General features: G+C 46.1%; 1 protein-coding gene across 1 annotated transcript in view; it reads right to left on the bottom strand.

Moving 5' to 3' along the window:
• Positions 1–478: 478 nt before the first annotated feature.
• The window catches only part of LOC119435131 (G/T mismatch-specific thymine DNA glycosylase-like), a gene marked incomplete at its 5' end in the record, with an annotated part of 41,756 nt that continues 23,883 nt past the window's right edge, over positions 479–18,351 (bottom strand). The window contains 2 exons of the mRNA XM_037702067.2: positions 479–583; positions 13,057–13,189. Coding sequence (XP_037557995.2) covers positions 487–583; positions 13,057–13,189 — 230 coding nt within the window. The remainder of the gene's footprint in view (positions 584–13,056; positions 13,190–18,351) is intronic.

Below are 18,351 nucleotides of genomic sequence, written 5' to 3'. Positions count from 1 at the left end.
ACTACCAGTGTCATCATGTGCATGCCAGATTTTGGACTAATCAGCACAAAGTAAACAGCAAAGATTTGCTATAAACTAAGTAGTGTTCATTATATTATTTATGAAATTTGTTTGTTCATCTTAACAAAATTCGTATGTTCAAGAGAAATTTGGGCCCTCATTATATGCTTTGGTTCACTATGATGAGGTCTGATTGTAAAACGCTTGCACCCTGCTGAGTTGCACAGTCTCAGATTCTTTGACACTCAACATCGTTCTTCAACTAATTCTTATAAGTTCATATCACACACAAAGGCAAGATAGGTTAACACAAGTCTATTTTAGAAAGGCGTACTGCAAGAGGGGACAACTTGAAATGTGAAGTGCAGTTTGTGCAAAGCACCTTCCATACTCTGTTCTACAGGCCATGCATCCACATGGCTCCTGAAATAACCAGGGAGCATGAATGCGTCCTACAATGAAACAGAGCTCTGGAAACAGCTTAGACTAGTGTAGCTCACCTTTCCCATTAAAGACTGCTATGCGGGGCTGGAATATTTTTAGTTTGTCCAGGAGTATCTCCGCACCTTCCTTGATCTCTTTCCTGCCAAATAAGAAGAAAGGAAACAGTGCTACTTTGTATGCAAGTAAGATCATTTGTAGAAGAGGCATAAGCCAGCAAGAACAAATGTAGTTTTGCAGTAGCAGTGGTTTCAGCTTTCAAATTTGGGCTTCCCACTACAGTACCATGGATATTAAAAGCCTTGTAGTCTCTTGCAATGCAATCAGGGCGCGGCAGATATGCTACAACAAAAATTGGCAGACATAGAAGTACGGCTATAACAAAGCATGCTACTTGTTTTTCAACTGCATCACAGGGAAAGCTTCACCTCGAAGCAAACTCTGATTGACCACTTCCAAGTACCTGCATGTGAATACTCTCATCAGACTACAGCTGAATTTGTTGTATATAAGAGAAAAAGGTTAATTCTACATACTGTAAGACATAGTTTGTGAGATATAACTCAGTACCAAAAACAGATATCGCAATTCTATATATTGCATATGCTAGAGGAATTGAAGCGGACAAATTTCATACAAGATATTTGTGTGCGTGTTAAGTGAAGGTCCTAGAGCTCATATCTTAGAAAAAAAAATACAGGAAAACCTCAGAGCACCCCGAAATATTGCTGTATAATGATTTAGGATTGCTGTACATAATTTTCGAAGAAAAGTAAGCAAAAGGTTATGTAGACCACAGAAATCAAATGGAGAGACTAGAAATACTTCCAAAGTATACTGCTGACGTTGATAACAATATTTGATAACTGTGGCACAAATTATAGTCATCATATTTTGGCAGACAGCATGACAGTGTGATGGTGTTGGTGAATGATGATGGATATGATAAAGCTGCAAACAATGATGGCAGCATGACCAAGGCAACATGATAACAAGGGAATCACAACAGCGTGATGACGACAGTGGCATGATGGCAGCTGAATGACTACAGCACGACAACAATTGCATGACAACAGCTCTACACCTACGCTTCCTTCTCCTCTTGTTTACGCCACAGAGGCCCTCCAACTATATGTCCTTTAAAATCATGCAGATTCCATACACTGAATGTGGAGTCGGTCTAAGCAATGCTGTGGTGATCCAGCAAGATGACAAACATGCCCCTCAACCATCAGTCCAGGCAGTGAAGAAATGCAAGACACAGCTGCAATATCGGTGCACAATCAAGTTAAAGTAGCAGCTATTTATGTGACTCTGTTTCGATGCCTGTGCGTTAGTTTTTTTCTGTGTAAAATTCAAAGCAGTTGTTGAGTTCAATTAAACAGCTACATCACTATGTGTTTGGTGCAATAACTTTGAGGAACGAAGCGAATGCGCGCCTGTCTGTTACAGTTGATCAGTGCGACTGCTTTAATGAAACCTCGTTTCCACTGGCCCGTGCACGTTGTATCACGCATTTCTCCTTCTGTCATAACACACTGCCACCCGTGAGGAAACAGACAAGTTGGCTGATCATGACTGTGCTCCTGCTACTCGATGTTCTCAGTTAGCTGTCGATGAGGAAGTTATTGGCATTGTCCAGTTTTTTCTTTGTGGCTTCTATGATCAGGTGAAGTATCGTGGATAGTAGTGTGAGGTCTCCCACCTTCATGGTCTCAATTGATATTGTTACGTGTGGAAGGACACAGACGAAAGAGACTATTTACAGGGTATTTACACTGGAGCCAGACAGCCAGGCCCACACTCGCTCGCACCAAGAGCACAGACCCACTCATCGTATTTCTCGCGACGGCTCGTCTCTTAAACATCTTTCGATGATATCGTAATACTACCCCCCCCGGTCGCAAAAGCGCCAATACGGTGCTGTTAAATATCCAATGCGCTTTGAGAGTTGTAGGGTTTGAGTCGGGCGACATGGACAATATCACTGGTGGTCACTGCGGAGGACGTTAGTGGGCGTGGCTAGAACGATTTCGTAGGTGACATCGGTCACTTGGCGGAGCACGCGATATGGGCTTGGAAATTGGTATAGGCCATCAGGTGTTATGAACGCGGTTTTTTCTCTGTCCATATCGTCAACAGCAATCTGCCAGTATCCAGAGCGAAGATCAATAGAAGAGAAATAGCTGGAACTGTGAAGGCAGTCAAGGGCGGCGTCGATACGTGGAAGCGGGTAGACGTCCTTCTTAGTAATTTTGTTCAAATGACGGTAGTCTACACAGAAGCGCCACGTGCCGTCCTTCTTCTTAACTAACACCACAGGTGACGCCCAGGGACTCGAAGAAGGCTCAATGATGTCTTTATCTAGCATTTTAGTCACTTCATTTTGAATTACTCGGCGTTCCAACGCAGAAATGCGATATGGTCGTCGGTGAATAGGCGTAGCATCGCCAGTAGGAATCCGATGCTTGACCGCGAGCGTCTGGCCTAAAGGGCGATCATCGAAGTCGAAAATATCTCGGTAGGCCGACAATACTTTGCAAAGGTCTTCAGCCTGTGTCGAGAACAGGTCCGCCGCAACCATTTTCTGTATGTTGGGATCGGCGCCTGAGGCTGGCGCGAGGGGCATGCCAAGTTCAGAAGAGCCATCGGTCGATAAAGCTGCCACTTGATGGTCGCCGAGGCAATCAACGTTGGCAAGGCAAATACCTTGCGGGAGAATTTGTTTTGCCAATCCAAAGTTAAAGATAGGTATGCGAGTACAGTTATTAGTAATAAATAGTAAGGACACTATGAGTCACGGTGACGTCATACCGTAGTGGAACAGTGGCGCACCGACGGGGGAGGTTTCGGGGGTTGTAACCCCCCCCCCTGAGGCCGACTTAACCCCCCTCTTTTGTTTAACCCCTTTTCTTTCCTTGCGCATTTGAGTACTGCAACTAAGATGTAAGACGCGCAATCGTCTGCACACTCACAAAAAGCGCATTTTTTGACAATTTCCCGTGAAGAAATTGAAATTAGTGCTATTTAGATGGTAGTGGCAAACTGTCAACCCCCCCTGGCAGAGATCCTGGGTACGCTACTGTAGTGGAATGTCGGGCAGAGGAGTGACGAGGTACTCGCCATCAGGAACAGGTGGGGAAGACAACAGTTCAATATACGCTATTGACTTTGGTGGTAGGCGAATAAAGCCGTTGGGGCGTAAGCGGCACTGGGGTTCATCAGGAGGTTCTGCGAGAATCGGCAACTCAAGGCGAAGGGTACTGGCAGAGCAGTCAATAAGAGCAAAATGCGCAGAATGCGCAAAAAGAAAATCGAGTCAATGAGTGAGCACGGTGAAGAGGACAGGAGTGTGGCGGCTGGCGATGCTGACACGTGCCGTACACATGCCGACGATAGGGACAGTACCGCCATCCGCAACGCGGACGACGCGTGCCGACGCTGGGGTGAGGAGCTTTCTGCGGCAGCTCGTCTCTTGAACATCATTCGATGATATCGTAATACTATACTTGTACCAATCTCTGTCAAATACCTTAGCTCGCAGCAGGCTGCACGATGACATGCTCATAAAAACATACTTCTGCACTATCTTCTTGCATTATGTGCCCTTGTCAGAGTCAGGACAGCAAAGACGAACATGACAGGAACCTAAAGGTCCAACCGCACTTCCATGGATGCAGATGCAGGCTCCAGTTGATCTCTGGCGGTTCTTTCTCTTCTGGTTTGACAGAGAAGCTGTCTGTGGCTAGGATCCCGGGATTTTTTCGTGGTGTAACGTCGACAAAAAACTGTCATCATCAATGGCTCATACCTCAAATGCAATGGCTCATACCTCTGTAAGGCAGATGCTACAAGCACTCGACAAAGTGAAGTGAACAGTGCATACATTCCTCGAAATCGCGCAAGCAATATACAGAACAGCATAAGTTTCAATAAAGAACAAGCTCAAAACAAGCATCTGGACCACATAATTGATGATAAGCTGCTCCTGCACCTACATGCAATGCAAAACAAATAGTGCTCCCCACATGTTTCCAAGTAAAGATTACTGTTGCACAAGCTGCAGCGGCGACGGCAGCTTGACTGTAGCATACGAAGCCGGGAGTGACGTAACTACACTTTCGTATGTAAAATAAGAACCCATTTAGCAACTGATTTGTGTTGTGACAGTGCTATGGGAAGGCCACGTATAGTGAGAACTCCTGAAGATCAGCATGCATACGAGTCGCAGCGAATTTATCTTCTCTCTGGTCCACGTAGCGGCGCAAGCCAAGTCGCAGGTCATCGAAACATCTTAGGCTAATAATTAGGTAAAGTGCATGTGAATGTCGCCATATGAATAATTTCAACTTACGTCTCAATGGGTAATCACTCTAGTTGTCGTTTACAGCTTCACTGTCCAACTACCTTCACAGCGTGGATTGGAGACCATTTTTTACAGTGAAGCTGTATATGGCTAGGGCATGTCCGCGAACAAAAACTACCGTCATCAGCAATGGCTTGAGCGCAGTGGTCTTCTTCCACAGCTCGTTTGCGCCCGTCAGTGCTCTCGTACCACTGCTCACGTGTCTCATTTTAGCTCCGCGAGTGGTTTAGCTCCGCGACTGGTGTAGCTCCGCAAGTGGTGTAGCTCCGCGAGTGGAGGCCGTGAGTTGTTCGTACGCCCGAAGAACAGCAATTCACAAGGAATGACACCGAGAGCAGCACCGTGAATGTGACTGTCCCGAGAAGAACGTGCCCGCGACGCGGCGCACAGGCGACGGTGCAGAGTTGACGAAGCTGGCCGCAACGAAGGTGCGCAAGGGTTCGACGGTGCCTATGCAAGGTTCAAGAGAGACTTTCCCGACCGTAACTTCAGATCGAGTTGTACAGTCTGCGATCGGCTGTGATTCGACAATGACCTCTCCGAAATCAATGGGATACAGTCGGAAGAACGACGGCACAAGGCAGTTGACGTGTTAACTCGGTGCTTTCCCGGTGAGGAGGACGTTGTGAGGTTTCGAGTGTGCAGTACATGCAAGGATGCTTTCGTAAAAGGTAACGTGCCTCGTTTCAGCACTACCAACGGGTATGTGTATCCTCCCTTGCCTCCATGCCTCCATACTTGCCCAAGTTTAACACCGCCGAGGAGAGACTGATTGCACCACGCCTTCCGTTCATGTGTATATGGTGACTTATGCACAGTGGTCAACGTACTGATTGACATACAGAAGACCATGCATAGTTTGCCACGCGAGATCGCCAACAATGCCACCATTGAGGTCCACTAAGAAGCCCAATTTGAAAGCGTGGTTGGACTTTCTGCTCGACACGCCCTTGTACAGATACTACCGTTTTAGTGTAGATTGTGCAAAGTTGGACGCGATCCCCAACCACAATGGACAAGAGGAAGGCGAACAAGACGAGGAAATCAAGACTGCTACGCAGGTGGACGATCCATACGACCCGGCGCAGTGTGCGGAAGCGATGCATGCAGTGAGTCAAACCGTACTGTACAACAACGCGGTAGGTGTTGACGCCGGAGGTGCTTTCCTCGAGGGTAAGACAGTGCTACCTGGCCATAGTTCCTGACGAGGGCCAAGTGCCAATCTCATTGCTGTACGATGAACACGCCGAAGAGTTGGTCTTTCCGCAGATATACCTCGGTCAACGACGGAAAATTACTAGTGCTCACGCCACTCCCTTTGCCAAAGCCAGCAGCGAGGTAAGGCACACGGATCGCCACGGCGTCGAACCATGCCACATGCTACATATGGCCTTCATATGAAGGTAATACGCTTTAACATGATTTAAAAGACCGTAACGTTTCACACGAACTCGCGAGTGGGCAGAGTTGCCATATACGTGAGGAACGACGTAGCCGCTGCCGTCGTGCCTTACCGACGTTTTGTCTACCACCCAAGAACGAGAAAGCGTGGCATATTGTGCCGACGTGTGCGCCGTAAAGACTGCCGACAGGATGGTCATTGCCACCGTATGCGTTCGACCTGCCTCTTCCAAGCGCGACGTAGAGGACGTTATGAACGACCTTGTTTGAATGGCTGCTCGATCCGGCCGACAATGATCAAACTTCAGTCCTCGTTGTTAGCGTCTTCAATGTAGACGTGTTACAGCCAGATGGCAATTGGCTGCCCTCGTTTACGCTCGAACGGTTAGTGCTACAGAGCCACACCGATCCCAAGGTACCAACGACTATGCAGCACTCGTGTTTATACTTAACCTTTGCCAGGAACCTGTCCATCGTTGCACCGAACCCTTGGCCATCTACCATAGCGAACCACAAAGCAATAGTAACTTGCGTTAAAAAATCATCATCAACATCAGCCTATATTTATGTCCACTGCCAGACGAAGGCCTCTCCCTGTGCTCTCCAATTACCCCTGTCTTGCGCTAGCTGATTCCAACTTGTGCCTGCAAATTTCCTAACTTCATCATCCTACCTAGTTTTCTGCCGTCCACGACTGCGCCTCCCTTCTCTTGGTATCCATTCTGTAACTTTAATGGTCCACTGGTTACCCATCCTACGCATTAAAATGGCCTGCCCAGCTCCATTTCTTCCGCTTAATGTTAACTAGAACATTGGTCATCCCCGTTAATTTGTTCTCTGATCCACACCGCTCTCTTACTAGACAGTTTTAGTATTGCGGAAATGGCACCACGCTAAACGCAATAAAATAGCGGGGTCAGACTGCGCATGCTCAGAACGCTATTTCAGTTTTGCGGGTAGCGTGCGTCCGCTATTTTTCAAATATAGCGGAGACGCTAAACGCTCGCTAAGTTTTTAGCGTTGCAAACATGGTGGCACCCTCGGCCCGAGCGCTTGACATGCAGGCTCGTTTCAAGGCTTGGCGTGGATCCACACGGCTAGTTTGGTTGTCGAGCTGCTCAGTTTGCTGCTTTGACTACTCGCAGCTAGATGGTTTTGCGCTTAGCGGCGCATCGTTGTCTTACGCTATACTAAAACTCTATCGAACAGCGTTCCGCAAAGATTTAGCGTGCGTAACACGCTAACGCTAACGCAAGCATTTTCCGCAATACTAAAAGTCTCTATTGTCTCTTAATGTTAGGCCTAACATTTTTTGTTCCATCGCTTTTTGTGCGGTCCTTAACTTGTTCTCGAGATTCTTTGTTAACCTCCAAGTTTCTGCCCCATATGTTAGCACCGGTAGAATGCAATGATTGTACACTTTGTGGAAAGATTGTATGTTTTGTGGAAAGATTATGCAATACTGAACATTTCGCCACAAGGAGTCACTGAAGCACTATGTCATGTCTCACGGGAACCGCTTCATCCACCAAATGCCTTCTTTGAAGCACAAAGCGACACTGAAATTATACCTTGTGAGCATCGGCAACAGAGCATGCGATGATAACACAGCATGTGCTCAACATGGACAGTCATTGATCCTATTACAGCACAAAGATTTGAGGCCATATGGTAGAGTTGAGCATCCGAAAATGCAGTCAAACTTTTAAGGGTGCTAAATTACATCCAAGGAGAAAAAAGTTGTCAGATTATATGTGCACGCCATAAAGCATGTGTGCACATAGTGGGGCTAGCAGACAATGCATCCACACTGAGCATGGTTCCACCCCCTCTCATGCGTCACTGCTTTTAGTACCGCCCCCTCCTTTTTGACAAAAAAAAATAAGATGAATGGTGGCTTTTACTTAATCAAGTGCGACCATTACCGACATAGTGAAAGAATAGTCACTGACATATTGCAATAGTCTATATCTCACTTACAGCTAACTACTTTATGGCACAGCGAGAAGTTACAAAAAAAGTTCATTACAGCTGCGCTTTCGCATTAAACAAGTTATCAGGGGCCCAGTAACCTACAGGATCAATGTTTATTATACAAATGTGCCAAACTTGGGACATTTGGCAAGGAGCATGGGACTCAAGTCTGTTCAACTAAAAATGACCCATTTGCAAATCTATGCTCACCATATGTACAGTGCTCAGCAATTCAAGTGCGATACTCGAACTGGATGGCGGCTGGCACTTTTTGCGCCACTGGTGAGCACTGTGGGATCAAATGCAACCATATTGCAACTCTCTCGCCCTCGTCGTATATCACAGTGCCCAACGATTGCACAACAAGGGCCGACAGCCAAGGACTTCAGCATCATGAGCATGCAGTGGCACAACAGAATTTTGCCACTAAAACATCATTATCGAAATTTGTTACAATTCCCATTTACAGTCAAATTCCATTAATTCAATCATGATGGAACCGACAAAACTGATCAAATTATCCGATGGTCCGAATTAGAAGAAGAGGCATAAAAAACACCGCAAGACACCACTGCTTCATTTAGCAGTATTTGCCAAATATTGAACTGCACAGATCGCTAATAGTACAAAAAAAATGTGCACCCAAATCTAATGCGCACCAAATTTTATAACACACGCAAATAAAGTAGCTTGCCTCCAATTCTGGCAATCACAAATACAATGTAGATCGCTTATAACGTAAGTCGCCGGAGTCGCGAATATCCGCACTATAAGCGGTACCGCAACAATATTCAAGGCCCGCACATATGCAAAACATGTGCACCGAGCCGCCACGCGTATGCGACAGTCGAGGAATGCGGCTAGAACGTTTGCATTCAATTTACAGTCGAATCTCGTTAATTCGAACCAAATCACGCCGCGGCGCCTCTGACCGGCATTGCTCCGGCACAGCCATAGAGTAAAAGCTTAGGAGAGACCCCTCAATGTAGCGCGCGAACAAAACAAAACAAAAAAAAAAAAAAAATGCACTGGAAATTTCACCCTCTCTCAAATGGCAAGGTCGCGGATTCTGCGTTGTGCCGGAATATGCGTGTATGCACCCGACTTCTCGCCACGCTACCGTAGCCATGCGTAGGAAATGGCAGTGAACCCTTCTTTCTCCTTTATGCTTCCTCTACTTTCTAGTCACGTGTTGACCTTGCACGGTGCGGCTACGGCGCAGAGGGAACCAGCAGCGCTGTCCAGGCCGGCCAACGAAACTGCCCACGCCGGCAAACGCCCGCTTCCCGATAACGGCAAAAAACGAAACTTCGGGGAGCTGGCGCCGGGCTGGCTGGAGCGGCGGCGCCTGCACGGCGGCAGGCACGCACGGTGACAGTCGAAAGTGAGGGAGCTACGAGGGAGGGCGAGGGGAGCCACCGAAGCGGCGGAGTTGTCGAGGTGAAATCCGCTTCCCTGCCGCCCTCCCTCACATTCCACAGTCTCCGCGTGCGCCCTTCGCCGTGCTGTGCTGGCGCCGCCCACTCCCTGAAGTTTTGTTTACTACCATTATCGTGAAGCGAGCGTTGGCTGGCGTTGGCAGTTTCGTGGCCCTGGCTCGCTATGCGCGCCGTGATATTTCAGGACTCGCACTCAAGATTCTGGTTTCAGTCTCACTGGCTGTTCATTCCCACTTCCTCTACTTCGTCTCTCTTTCTTTCTCGAGCACTCCTTGGGGCGCCCATTTGTGGGGGCGTTCGCCGTCTCCGCTGACTTCCATACTCCCAGGCAGCCGCACTGTAACCGGCATTTCGTTTCCCGCAACTGCACTACAAGCGATACGTGTATACATGGAGTGCTATTGGAAAATTAACGGGAGTCTGAAAAGACCGCACTATATCTGGTCCTGCACTATAAGTGGTTACGTTATAAGTGGTCTATACTGTATGATGAAATCCACAGTTTACCTTTACAGAATGTACATATATTGACACTTCCTGTCCATCATCGTCAATCTCTCAAGCAGCTTTTAATCACTGCATACAAACTACAGTGTAGACCGCTTATAACGTAAGTTGCCGGAGTCGCGAATATCCGCACTATAAGTGGTACCGCACTATAACCAAAACAACTATTTTATTGCGATAATGGACATTCCAGGCACATTTCTGCCATCACTGTCACCGTGCTCTAGGTTACATATTCGCTTACTAAATAAATTAACAAGCACGGTGTCACGCACGCACAAGCAAACATGAACAGAACTCGCTCGTTGACCGCGGAAACGAACTGTCAAAACGCTCAAGCGACGAAGCGCGGCGAGAGAATGGACCTTCGTGCTATCATACCTCTCGCTTCAACGCGACCTATAATCGGCGAAAACACGGCACGCGGCGGACTTTCCCCGTCGCAGATTGCTTTCAAGATAGGGCCAAGGCGATCGTATCGCCGATGTGGATCGCCCAAGACTATGTCCTGCTTCGGTCCACTGAAACCGTTCCACATTGGTTTGCTGGTGAAAATCCTCTCCTTCTGTTTGCGCCAGTCCCAAATGCAAGTTTCAGATTCTCCGAACGCCGTGATGCTGCTCGATTTCCGTCCGTATCTGCACACAGGATCACTTTCCTTTTAAATGCGGCATCATGATGAACTCGGTACTTCATGCTGATAGAGCAGATGGAGAGAACGTGAAGACAGACGGTAGACTATTGCCTAAGCACGTGTACTACAGCACATGGAAGAAGCTACGGTAGCTAAGCTCGAGAGTGCGAGGCGGCCATTTTGAAATGCTGACGGCTATATGGTAACGCAGATTTAAAGTCGTACTCGATTCAACGCGCACGCAATTTTTGGACCTGTTTTATCGGAAAAAAAGTGCGCGTTAGATTCGAGTAAATACGGTATTTGTGGCTTGAGGGGAGCATTTGCCAGTCTAGGTTGACTGCCGAACTTCCAAGCAGCCGCACTGTAACCAGTATTTCATGTCCCGCAACTGCACTATAAGCGATACACGTATACATAGAGTGCTATGGGAAAATTAACGGGAGTCTGAAAAGACCGTATTATATCCAGTCCTGCACTATAAGCGGTTAGGTTATAACTGGTCTATACTGTACAACTTATCTTTCATGCGGTCCATTGTGTTTGATAATGTGCAACTCTTGAACAACTTGAACAACTTCACAAGCGTCGCAAACAGGACGATGACCTACGCCTAGAAACCTTTTTACCAATTTGTGCTACAATGTCTGCAAGTCTCTAAGCACATCAAACATGTGACACAACTCTGTAGCTGCTAGCTTAGCATGTAAAATAACTTGTCTTTTGAATGGACCTATGTTTAATAAACCTGAAAACGGTGCATTGTCAATGCAATTCTAAGTGTAGACTTATTCTGCCGCCATCTTGTGATGGGAAAATGGTGGTAACGCTGGCTCTGATAGGCTGTTACATGCTGCGAATGCCATTTTGTGTGCGTACAGAAAACTTATGAACCACTTCTTTTTTTTTTTTAAAGAAAGATGCACATTAAAATCGGGTAAAAACGTTATTTTTCATTGTGCATTGCCATTTTCGCTTCAAATTTATCAAAGGTAGGCTGAAAATTTTTTATTTTTGGCAAGACAATGTTTCTTCAATTCAATTATTGTCTCATAAGTGCCACCAAGACAGATGCTCCAGCTATCAGTGTTGAGACTAGGGTTGCCGTTACGATGAAGCGCGTGCATATTGACTAGTCAAGTTTGAATTATCTGGCAAAGGCCCATTTCAGGATCAACATAATGAAAGTTTGGGCCCATATAAATGCATGGGTGACAATCGAGACCTTTGGTCAAAATCGAATTAACGAAAGCCTACTGTATTACAATTCTGAGCTTTGAAGCTGCATCACCTATTAATTTGTTGCAACTCCTATTTGTTATAATTTCGAGCTTTGAATCTGCACAGCCTATCACACTCTCTTGAAACTGTTCCACATGTTCTGGACAGCAGAGACTGCAGCTAGCCATGGTGAAACGGTTTAATGACAGCGTCTCTTCGCAGCTGCAAAAGCACGATGCTGCTTTTTTTATTGCTAGCCATGAGATGGCACATTTAAAAGAAAAACACGCCAGTACCCTACTTGAGAGGAATCAGTAAAGCACTCTGATAAATCTTTAGCGAATACGTGGCAAAATTGTGCAATGCTGACAAGAAAGCTGAAGCAAAAGGTTTTACAAGTTTCATGACACAGTACCCAGCAAACACCGAGATGTGGCAAGACTGAGGACTACGAAGAATCAAACATCATATGGACATCATGAAGCACAATGTCAGCTCATACTTGTTGCAGGAACATCATAGGAACACCACAACCACTTCAATGACTGGGATTCCTCTTCTGTAATAATGACAGAAAAGTACCTGTCTTTGCATTTGTTTTTAGACATATAATCAACTGACCATACAATTCTCCAGATACAAAGCTCAACATAACCTAGTGCATGAATGCTGCTCTTTGTTATGAACTCATTGTGGCCCTGAAGCATCAATGTTTTTAACCTTCTGCTTAGGTGAACACTCTTTTTATTTTCTGACAATCCAGCTGGGAATAAAGCACCTGCTAGCTGGGAATTACATGGTTTCTAGCTCAAAATGAAGTATCTTCCAGCTGGAAATTGCATGCTTTCCAGCTGGGAATGAAATTTCTTCCAGCTGGATATTGCATCACTTCCAGCTGGAAAAGTCCCAGCTGTGAAAAATCCCTGGTTTCATAATCCAGTTAGGACTGTAAACTATTTCCACCTGGGATTAAGACATCAAAAATACACCTAATGTTTCTGTCATGTATCTTAGACTAAGTTCTCGACTCCATGGCTTGGACCAGGGTTACAATGTTGTTTGTTCCTTCTGACCTGGATAAATCAGCACTGCTTCGTGTCGTGCGAGCCACAATGTTGGTGAAGCCAATTCCATACTGGATAAGTTTGAAGTCATCCACAGCCGTCATGGGTTCCGGAATGAGGCCAGCCAAGAACAGGCAGCGCCCTGCATGAAGGAATGCACTAATGTTAAAGGTGAGGCCTTCTTAAGATTTGGTGATAAATCCAAAGTACAGGGGGAAGTGCAGAACACTGAAGGGACAATAACAAATCTTTTTGGTCCCACAAGTGGACCTCCAGTTCTCCACTATGGCGAACTTCTATCCAAAACTGACATTAAATGGGGAAGGTTGACACTTGCGCGATTTGGTATTGATCCATGGTAAAATGAGGGTGTGTTCACGTCATTTCTTCTCCATCCTTGTCTTTTCACGCTACCCTCATTTTACCATTAGATGGGGAGTATGCAGCATTGAATAAAAGACAACTGTAACAATATTAGTAGGCACTGACCATCGATGAGTTTCTTTTTCAGAAAAATCCAACCATGCAGCACGACAAAAAATTGGCCACATATCTGCTTGCTTCGCTGCAAATGACGTCGAAAGACTTCTGCCGCTCCTAATACGTAACACCCTCTCTTCTCCCCCATCCCACCCCTCACGCTCTTCCCCTCCCCTCTCACTCCTCTCATGATGGATGCAATGCAGGTTTTGCTGCATTCAATTCAAATTTCCCGCGTTCGCCCTGCTCTCGCACGACCTGTAGGGACCTTTTATTACTGTTAGCTTAAAGCCGGCTAAGAGCCACGGCTTAAGTCGGCTTGTTTTTAACGCGTACCGTCTCTTCGACACTATTTCTAATACGTTGATTTTTTATTTACTAACATAAAAACCAGTCCAATGTGTATTCTTAATTAAATGAACGCTGCGGATCACAGTTATGTACATATATTTTGCCTCAAAAAGCTAGTGATTGTAAGCAACTTTTTTCTTTTTTTAGTTTTATTTTGCAATATGTTTCCACACTTCACAGTCGTAAAAGAAAGTGCTTATTAATATTGATTACTTATACCTTTTATTCCATTATGGACAAAAATAAACATATATTTTTCTGTTCAATGTAATTTTTTCCTACTGTGTTTTATGTAGACGCAATAAAACATATTTTGAACGTGATTCTGATGGTCATCTGCATTAAGCAGGTTTTAAAGCGGATTTCGCATGGTCATATCGTGGGTTTTAGAGGTTACGGGGTCTCGATTTGCGGGTTCTTTATTTTTAGTTGGCAACACAGTCGATCACCGCTCCGTGCGTAGCCGGCGCCAATGGCACAGAGCAGGCGCCATCTGCACCATTTCATTGTCAGGTTCGGCGTCATTTATGTATGCCGTTAATATGTTCTTACGGATGGATCATTCACGATCAGTCCCTAATCACATGTGCGGGTTAGACTGACTGCTGTTGAAGCGGCATGAACTTCGTCACTGCCTATCCAACATGATCTGTGTGCCTAACGGCGGTTAATTGGCCCGATCTTTGCATATGCTTTTGCACTTTACAAAATTGTTTTTGTTGACGTTGATTTTTTTGTTGACATTCTATCTGTCTGTGTTAAGCTATCATTTCGATCGGTCCTCTCGACCCAGACGAACCTTGTACGGACAGAGGCGGCCCCAGCCAACACGGCGCCGTTCTGTGAATTGCGGTATTCGGGCGCTGTGTGTGCGGTCCCCACATCGGGTTGACGTCAGGCAGCGCTTGCAGTGACAAGCGCTACCGCGTCAGCCAGGTTAGCACGTCCGCAGCGCGATCGGCGTTCCTTTTGCACCGAAAATGAAGTGAAACGCTCGCTTGAGTGGCATCGAGCACAAGGGGCTCCGCATGCGACATGTGGCACTGCGCGGGTCTCTACATCGAATATATAGAATATTAAAAAAATCTAATACATGAATACCCCGTCCCCCTTGCACAGAAGGAATTGTCAGTTCTCGTGTTTCTCTGAGCGCTGCGAGCTGCTCAGCGCTGTGGGCAGCTGCGCCCTGCAGCCTCCGCAAGTTGTTTACTAACACGACAAATTCTGCCTACTGCGCCCCGGCGCATGCACTTTGATGGTCTTTTTTGCCACTCAAGCTTTTTGTGCAGACGGATGCTTGAAATAACTTTAGCCTCGGCCGATATTTTTATACGTTTTTTGCTACATTTACTAGCCATACAGGTTTGAAGCACATGCTTGAAATGGACGAAAACTCAAAAGCGTATCACAAAACTACTTCATTTTAGCTTGACAAAAATACATGGTTTTCAATGAAACTATGATTGGGAAATGAAAATAGTTCATTACATCACGAATTTCATTAAATCAAAGTTCCCTCTATCGAGGTCCGACTGTAATTGACATTCGATTCATAAATCAAATTATTTGAATGCTCACTATTCGATTCGATACAGTGATATTCGAGCATTCGCACACACCCATAGTAGAAACACATTATCCATGGGCATTCAGATCATGTCCCAATATCTGTGGACCATTTTGGAGAAGAATAGGACATCTGCTGGCCATCCAGTTTCGGATATCCTACTAAGCATGTCCCGAGGATATTTCATCTGGACCTTTTTGGTGCACACATGAAACAGAGCCCACCCAGAGGCGCTGTTTTTCAGTTTCCTCGTGACAGAACTATATTTTCTCATATCCCCCAATTATGATCCAAAACTGGTCACATGTAAACTGTATGTTGCGCATTATATGATGCAATTTGTTTTGAGTACTACAGTTCGTTGATCAAATTCTGGAAGACCAGCGCTCAGACGAAATACACAGAAAAGAGCGACAGACACATTGTGCTGACTAGTATTGTGCCACACCACACGCCTTCATTGAGATGACAAGTGCTCCCCCCTCCCTTTTGCATTCTTCTGAGCACCACGACTAATCCCGCGATGAAACAAGAATGCAACGCGGGTGACTACATGCAGCGCCAAGACTTCTGCCACCACGAATTAGGAATGCGACGCGGGTGACGTGAGCACCCACCCTGCCTCGTTCCTGCTGATAAGGAGCCGAAAAAGGGATTTAAGGCAGGAACCGGTCCATTGCTGGGAGAGAGAGTCACCACCAGCCACCCAGTCAGTCTGGTGCACTCTTACCAAGCTACAGTGGACTCTTGTTGATACAATCTTCACGGGAACCGGAAAATATAACATATCTGAAAATCGTATTACCCGAACATAATCGTATATAAGAAAAAAATGTATTATCCCGAAAAACATATTATGCAGAATCGTATCAACGAGGTTCCACTGTACATGTATGCTATTACCTGCTATATCTGTACATATTGTATAAAGCTTTTGTCTCCTCTTCGTCTGCTCCCAGAGTCTCTCGCCCTCAACCCCGGAGTTGCAATACTAGTCATCGTACGAGTTTAATGCTTTTTGCTTCAAAGTTTACACATTCCCAAAAAACAACAAAGAAAGTAAAAAAGGGCGTTGGGAACACAGATCAGACCTATCACAATAGATAAAATATCTCCTTTCTGTGCAGCTGCACTCATGGCGTGCTAGCACACGTTTCTCCTCTCTTGTGTATCAGAAAGGCTTCAAATATTTTCCGAGTACACTCCGCGCGGTAATATTGCGCCATCTAACACCTGTTGAAACCCGGATGACACTTGCACTTGCTGGAATGCATGATGAGATTGCTACCTATCGAACCCTTCAAAGAATTTGCGTGTTTCCTCAGATGGTCGTGATACAACGACCCATCTGGCTGATGTAACATCAGCCACAGGACAGCAGAATCAAGGATAAACAACTTTGCTGTGGCATTTAATAAACTTTTTTGCATGCTTTGGTTGCGTTTTTTTCCAATTAACCAATCTACATAGATACTACAGCTTGTTAGGAGCACTAAAGATAAGCATGACTCTTGCCTTCGTAACTATCTTTCCTAAATTACTTGACACCTTATGGACATACGGGATTACTGCAATGCCTCTTTTTGGAACTGTCAAGGTGCTTCTGCTTAGTTTGATTTTCTTTCTGTGCCTTGTGTTTGGCCAACAGACCTTGCACCACACAGTTGTCTACTTGATTCCGCTGTCCTGCAGCCAAATGCAGGAGTCAGTCAGATGGGTCGTTGTATCAATGAGCGTCTGAGGGAACACACAAATTCTTCGAAGTGTTGAATAGGTAGCAATCTCAGCATGCATTCCAGCAAGTGCAAAAGTCATTCAGATTATGACAAAACAAATCGTGTCAGATTGCGCGAAATTACCGTGAGCAGAGCACCCGGGAAATATTTGAAGCCTTTTTGATACACAAGAAAGGAGTTAAGACTTAGAGATTGACTCCAACCAAATAAGGAAATTTACTAGCCCGACGTTTCGGAACCAATTCGGCTCCTTCTTCAGGGGGTATTCTTCGGAGGTGGCGGTGTGCCGCTTTTAAAAGGTCCATCGTAAGGTGCGGAGATACTTGACAGGGCACCTGTTCTAGACAGACGAAAGAGGTGGTGGGAGGGGGGGCTTCGGCGTCGCTGGTCGGCTGGGTTGACTGATGCTGGGCGCCCTTTAGTCGCGGGAATGCGTTGACGAGGGACGGGGGGGGGGGGGGGGGGGGAAGGGGGACGAGATGTTTTGGTGTTGCTGACCTAGAGCGGGGGGTCCTTTCTTCCCTTCGTCACGTCTGCAAGGCCATGAACATACAAAGAAGGAAGGATGCCCTTCACGCGGTTTATATTGCCCGCCATATTCTGAATGTGCCATGACTCCAGTAGTAGCCTTTTTCGCCAGTTTGTCTCTGTTTGAAGGATTTGGGTTTCTTGGAAAGAAATCTTGTGGTCAGCGTCTTCGGAATGTTCGGTGACGGCGCTGCATATTCGGTTGAATGTTCCGACGTCATTTTCATGTTGTCTGATTCTCGTTTCTGTTGTCCATCCCTCGTCAACGCATTCCCGCGACTAAAGGGCGCCCAGCATCAGTCAACCCAGCCGACCAGCGACGCCGAAGCCCCCCCCCCCACCTCTTTCGTCTGTCTAGAACAGGTGCCCCGTCAAGTGTCTCCACACCTTACGCTCTCTCCCCCTTCCTCTCCTTTCTTACGATGGACCTTTTAAAAGCGGCACACCGCCACCTCCGAAGAATACCCCCAGAAGAAGGAGCCGAATTGGTTCCGAAACGTTGGGCTGGTAAATTTCCTTATTTGGTTGGAGTCAATCTCTAAGTCTTAATCAATTTTCCCAACCAGACAGGCAATTCTGTCGAAATGTTTAGCTACAAGAAAGGAGACACGTGTGTCAGAACGCCATCAGTGCTGCTGCACA

The sequence above is a fragment of the Dermacentor silvarum genome, unplaced genomic scaffold, assembly GCF_013339745.2.
Source record: "Dermacentor silvarum isolate Dsil-2018 unplaced genomic scaffold, BIME_Dsil_1.4 Seq475, whole genome shotgun sequence".
NCBI classification, from domain to species: domain Eukaryota; kingdom Metazoa; phylum Arthropoda; class Arachnida; order Ixodida; family Ixodidae; genus Dermacentor; species Dermacentor silvarum.
Note: the sequence above shows the minus strand (reverse complement) of the source record. Positions and strands in the feature narration are given on the sequence as shown.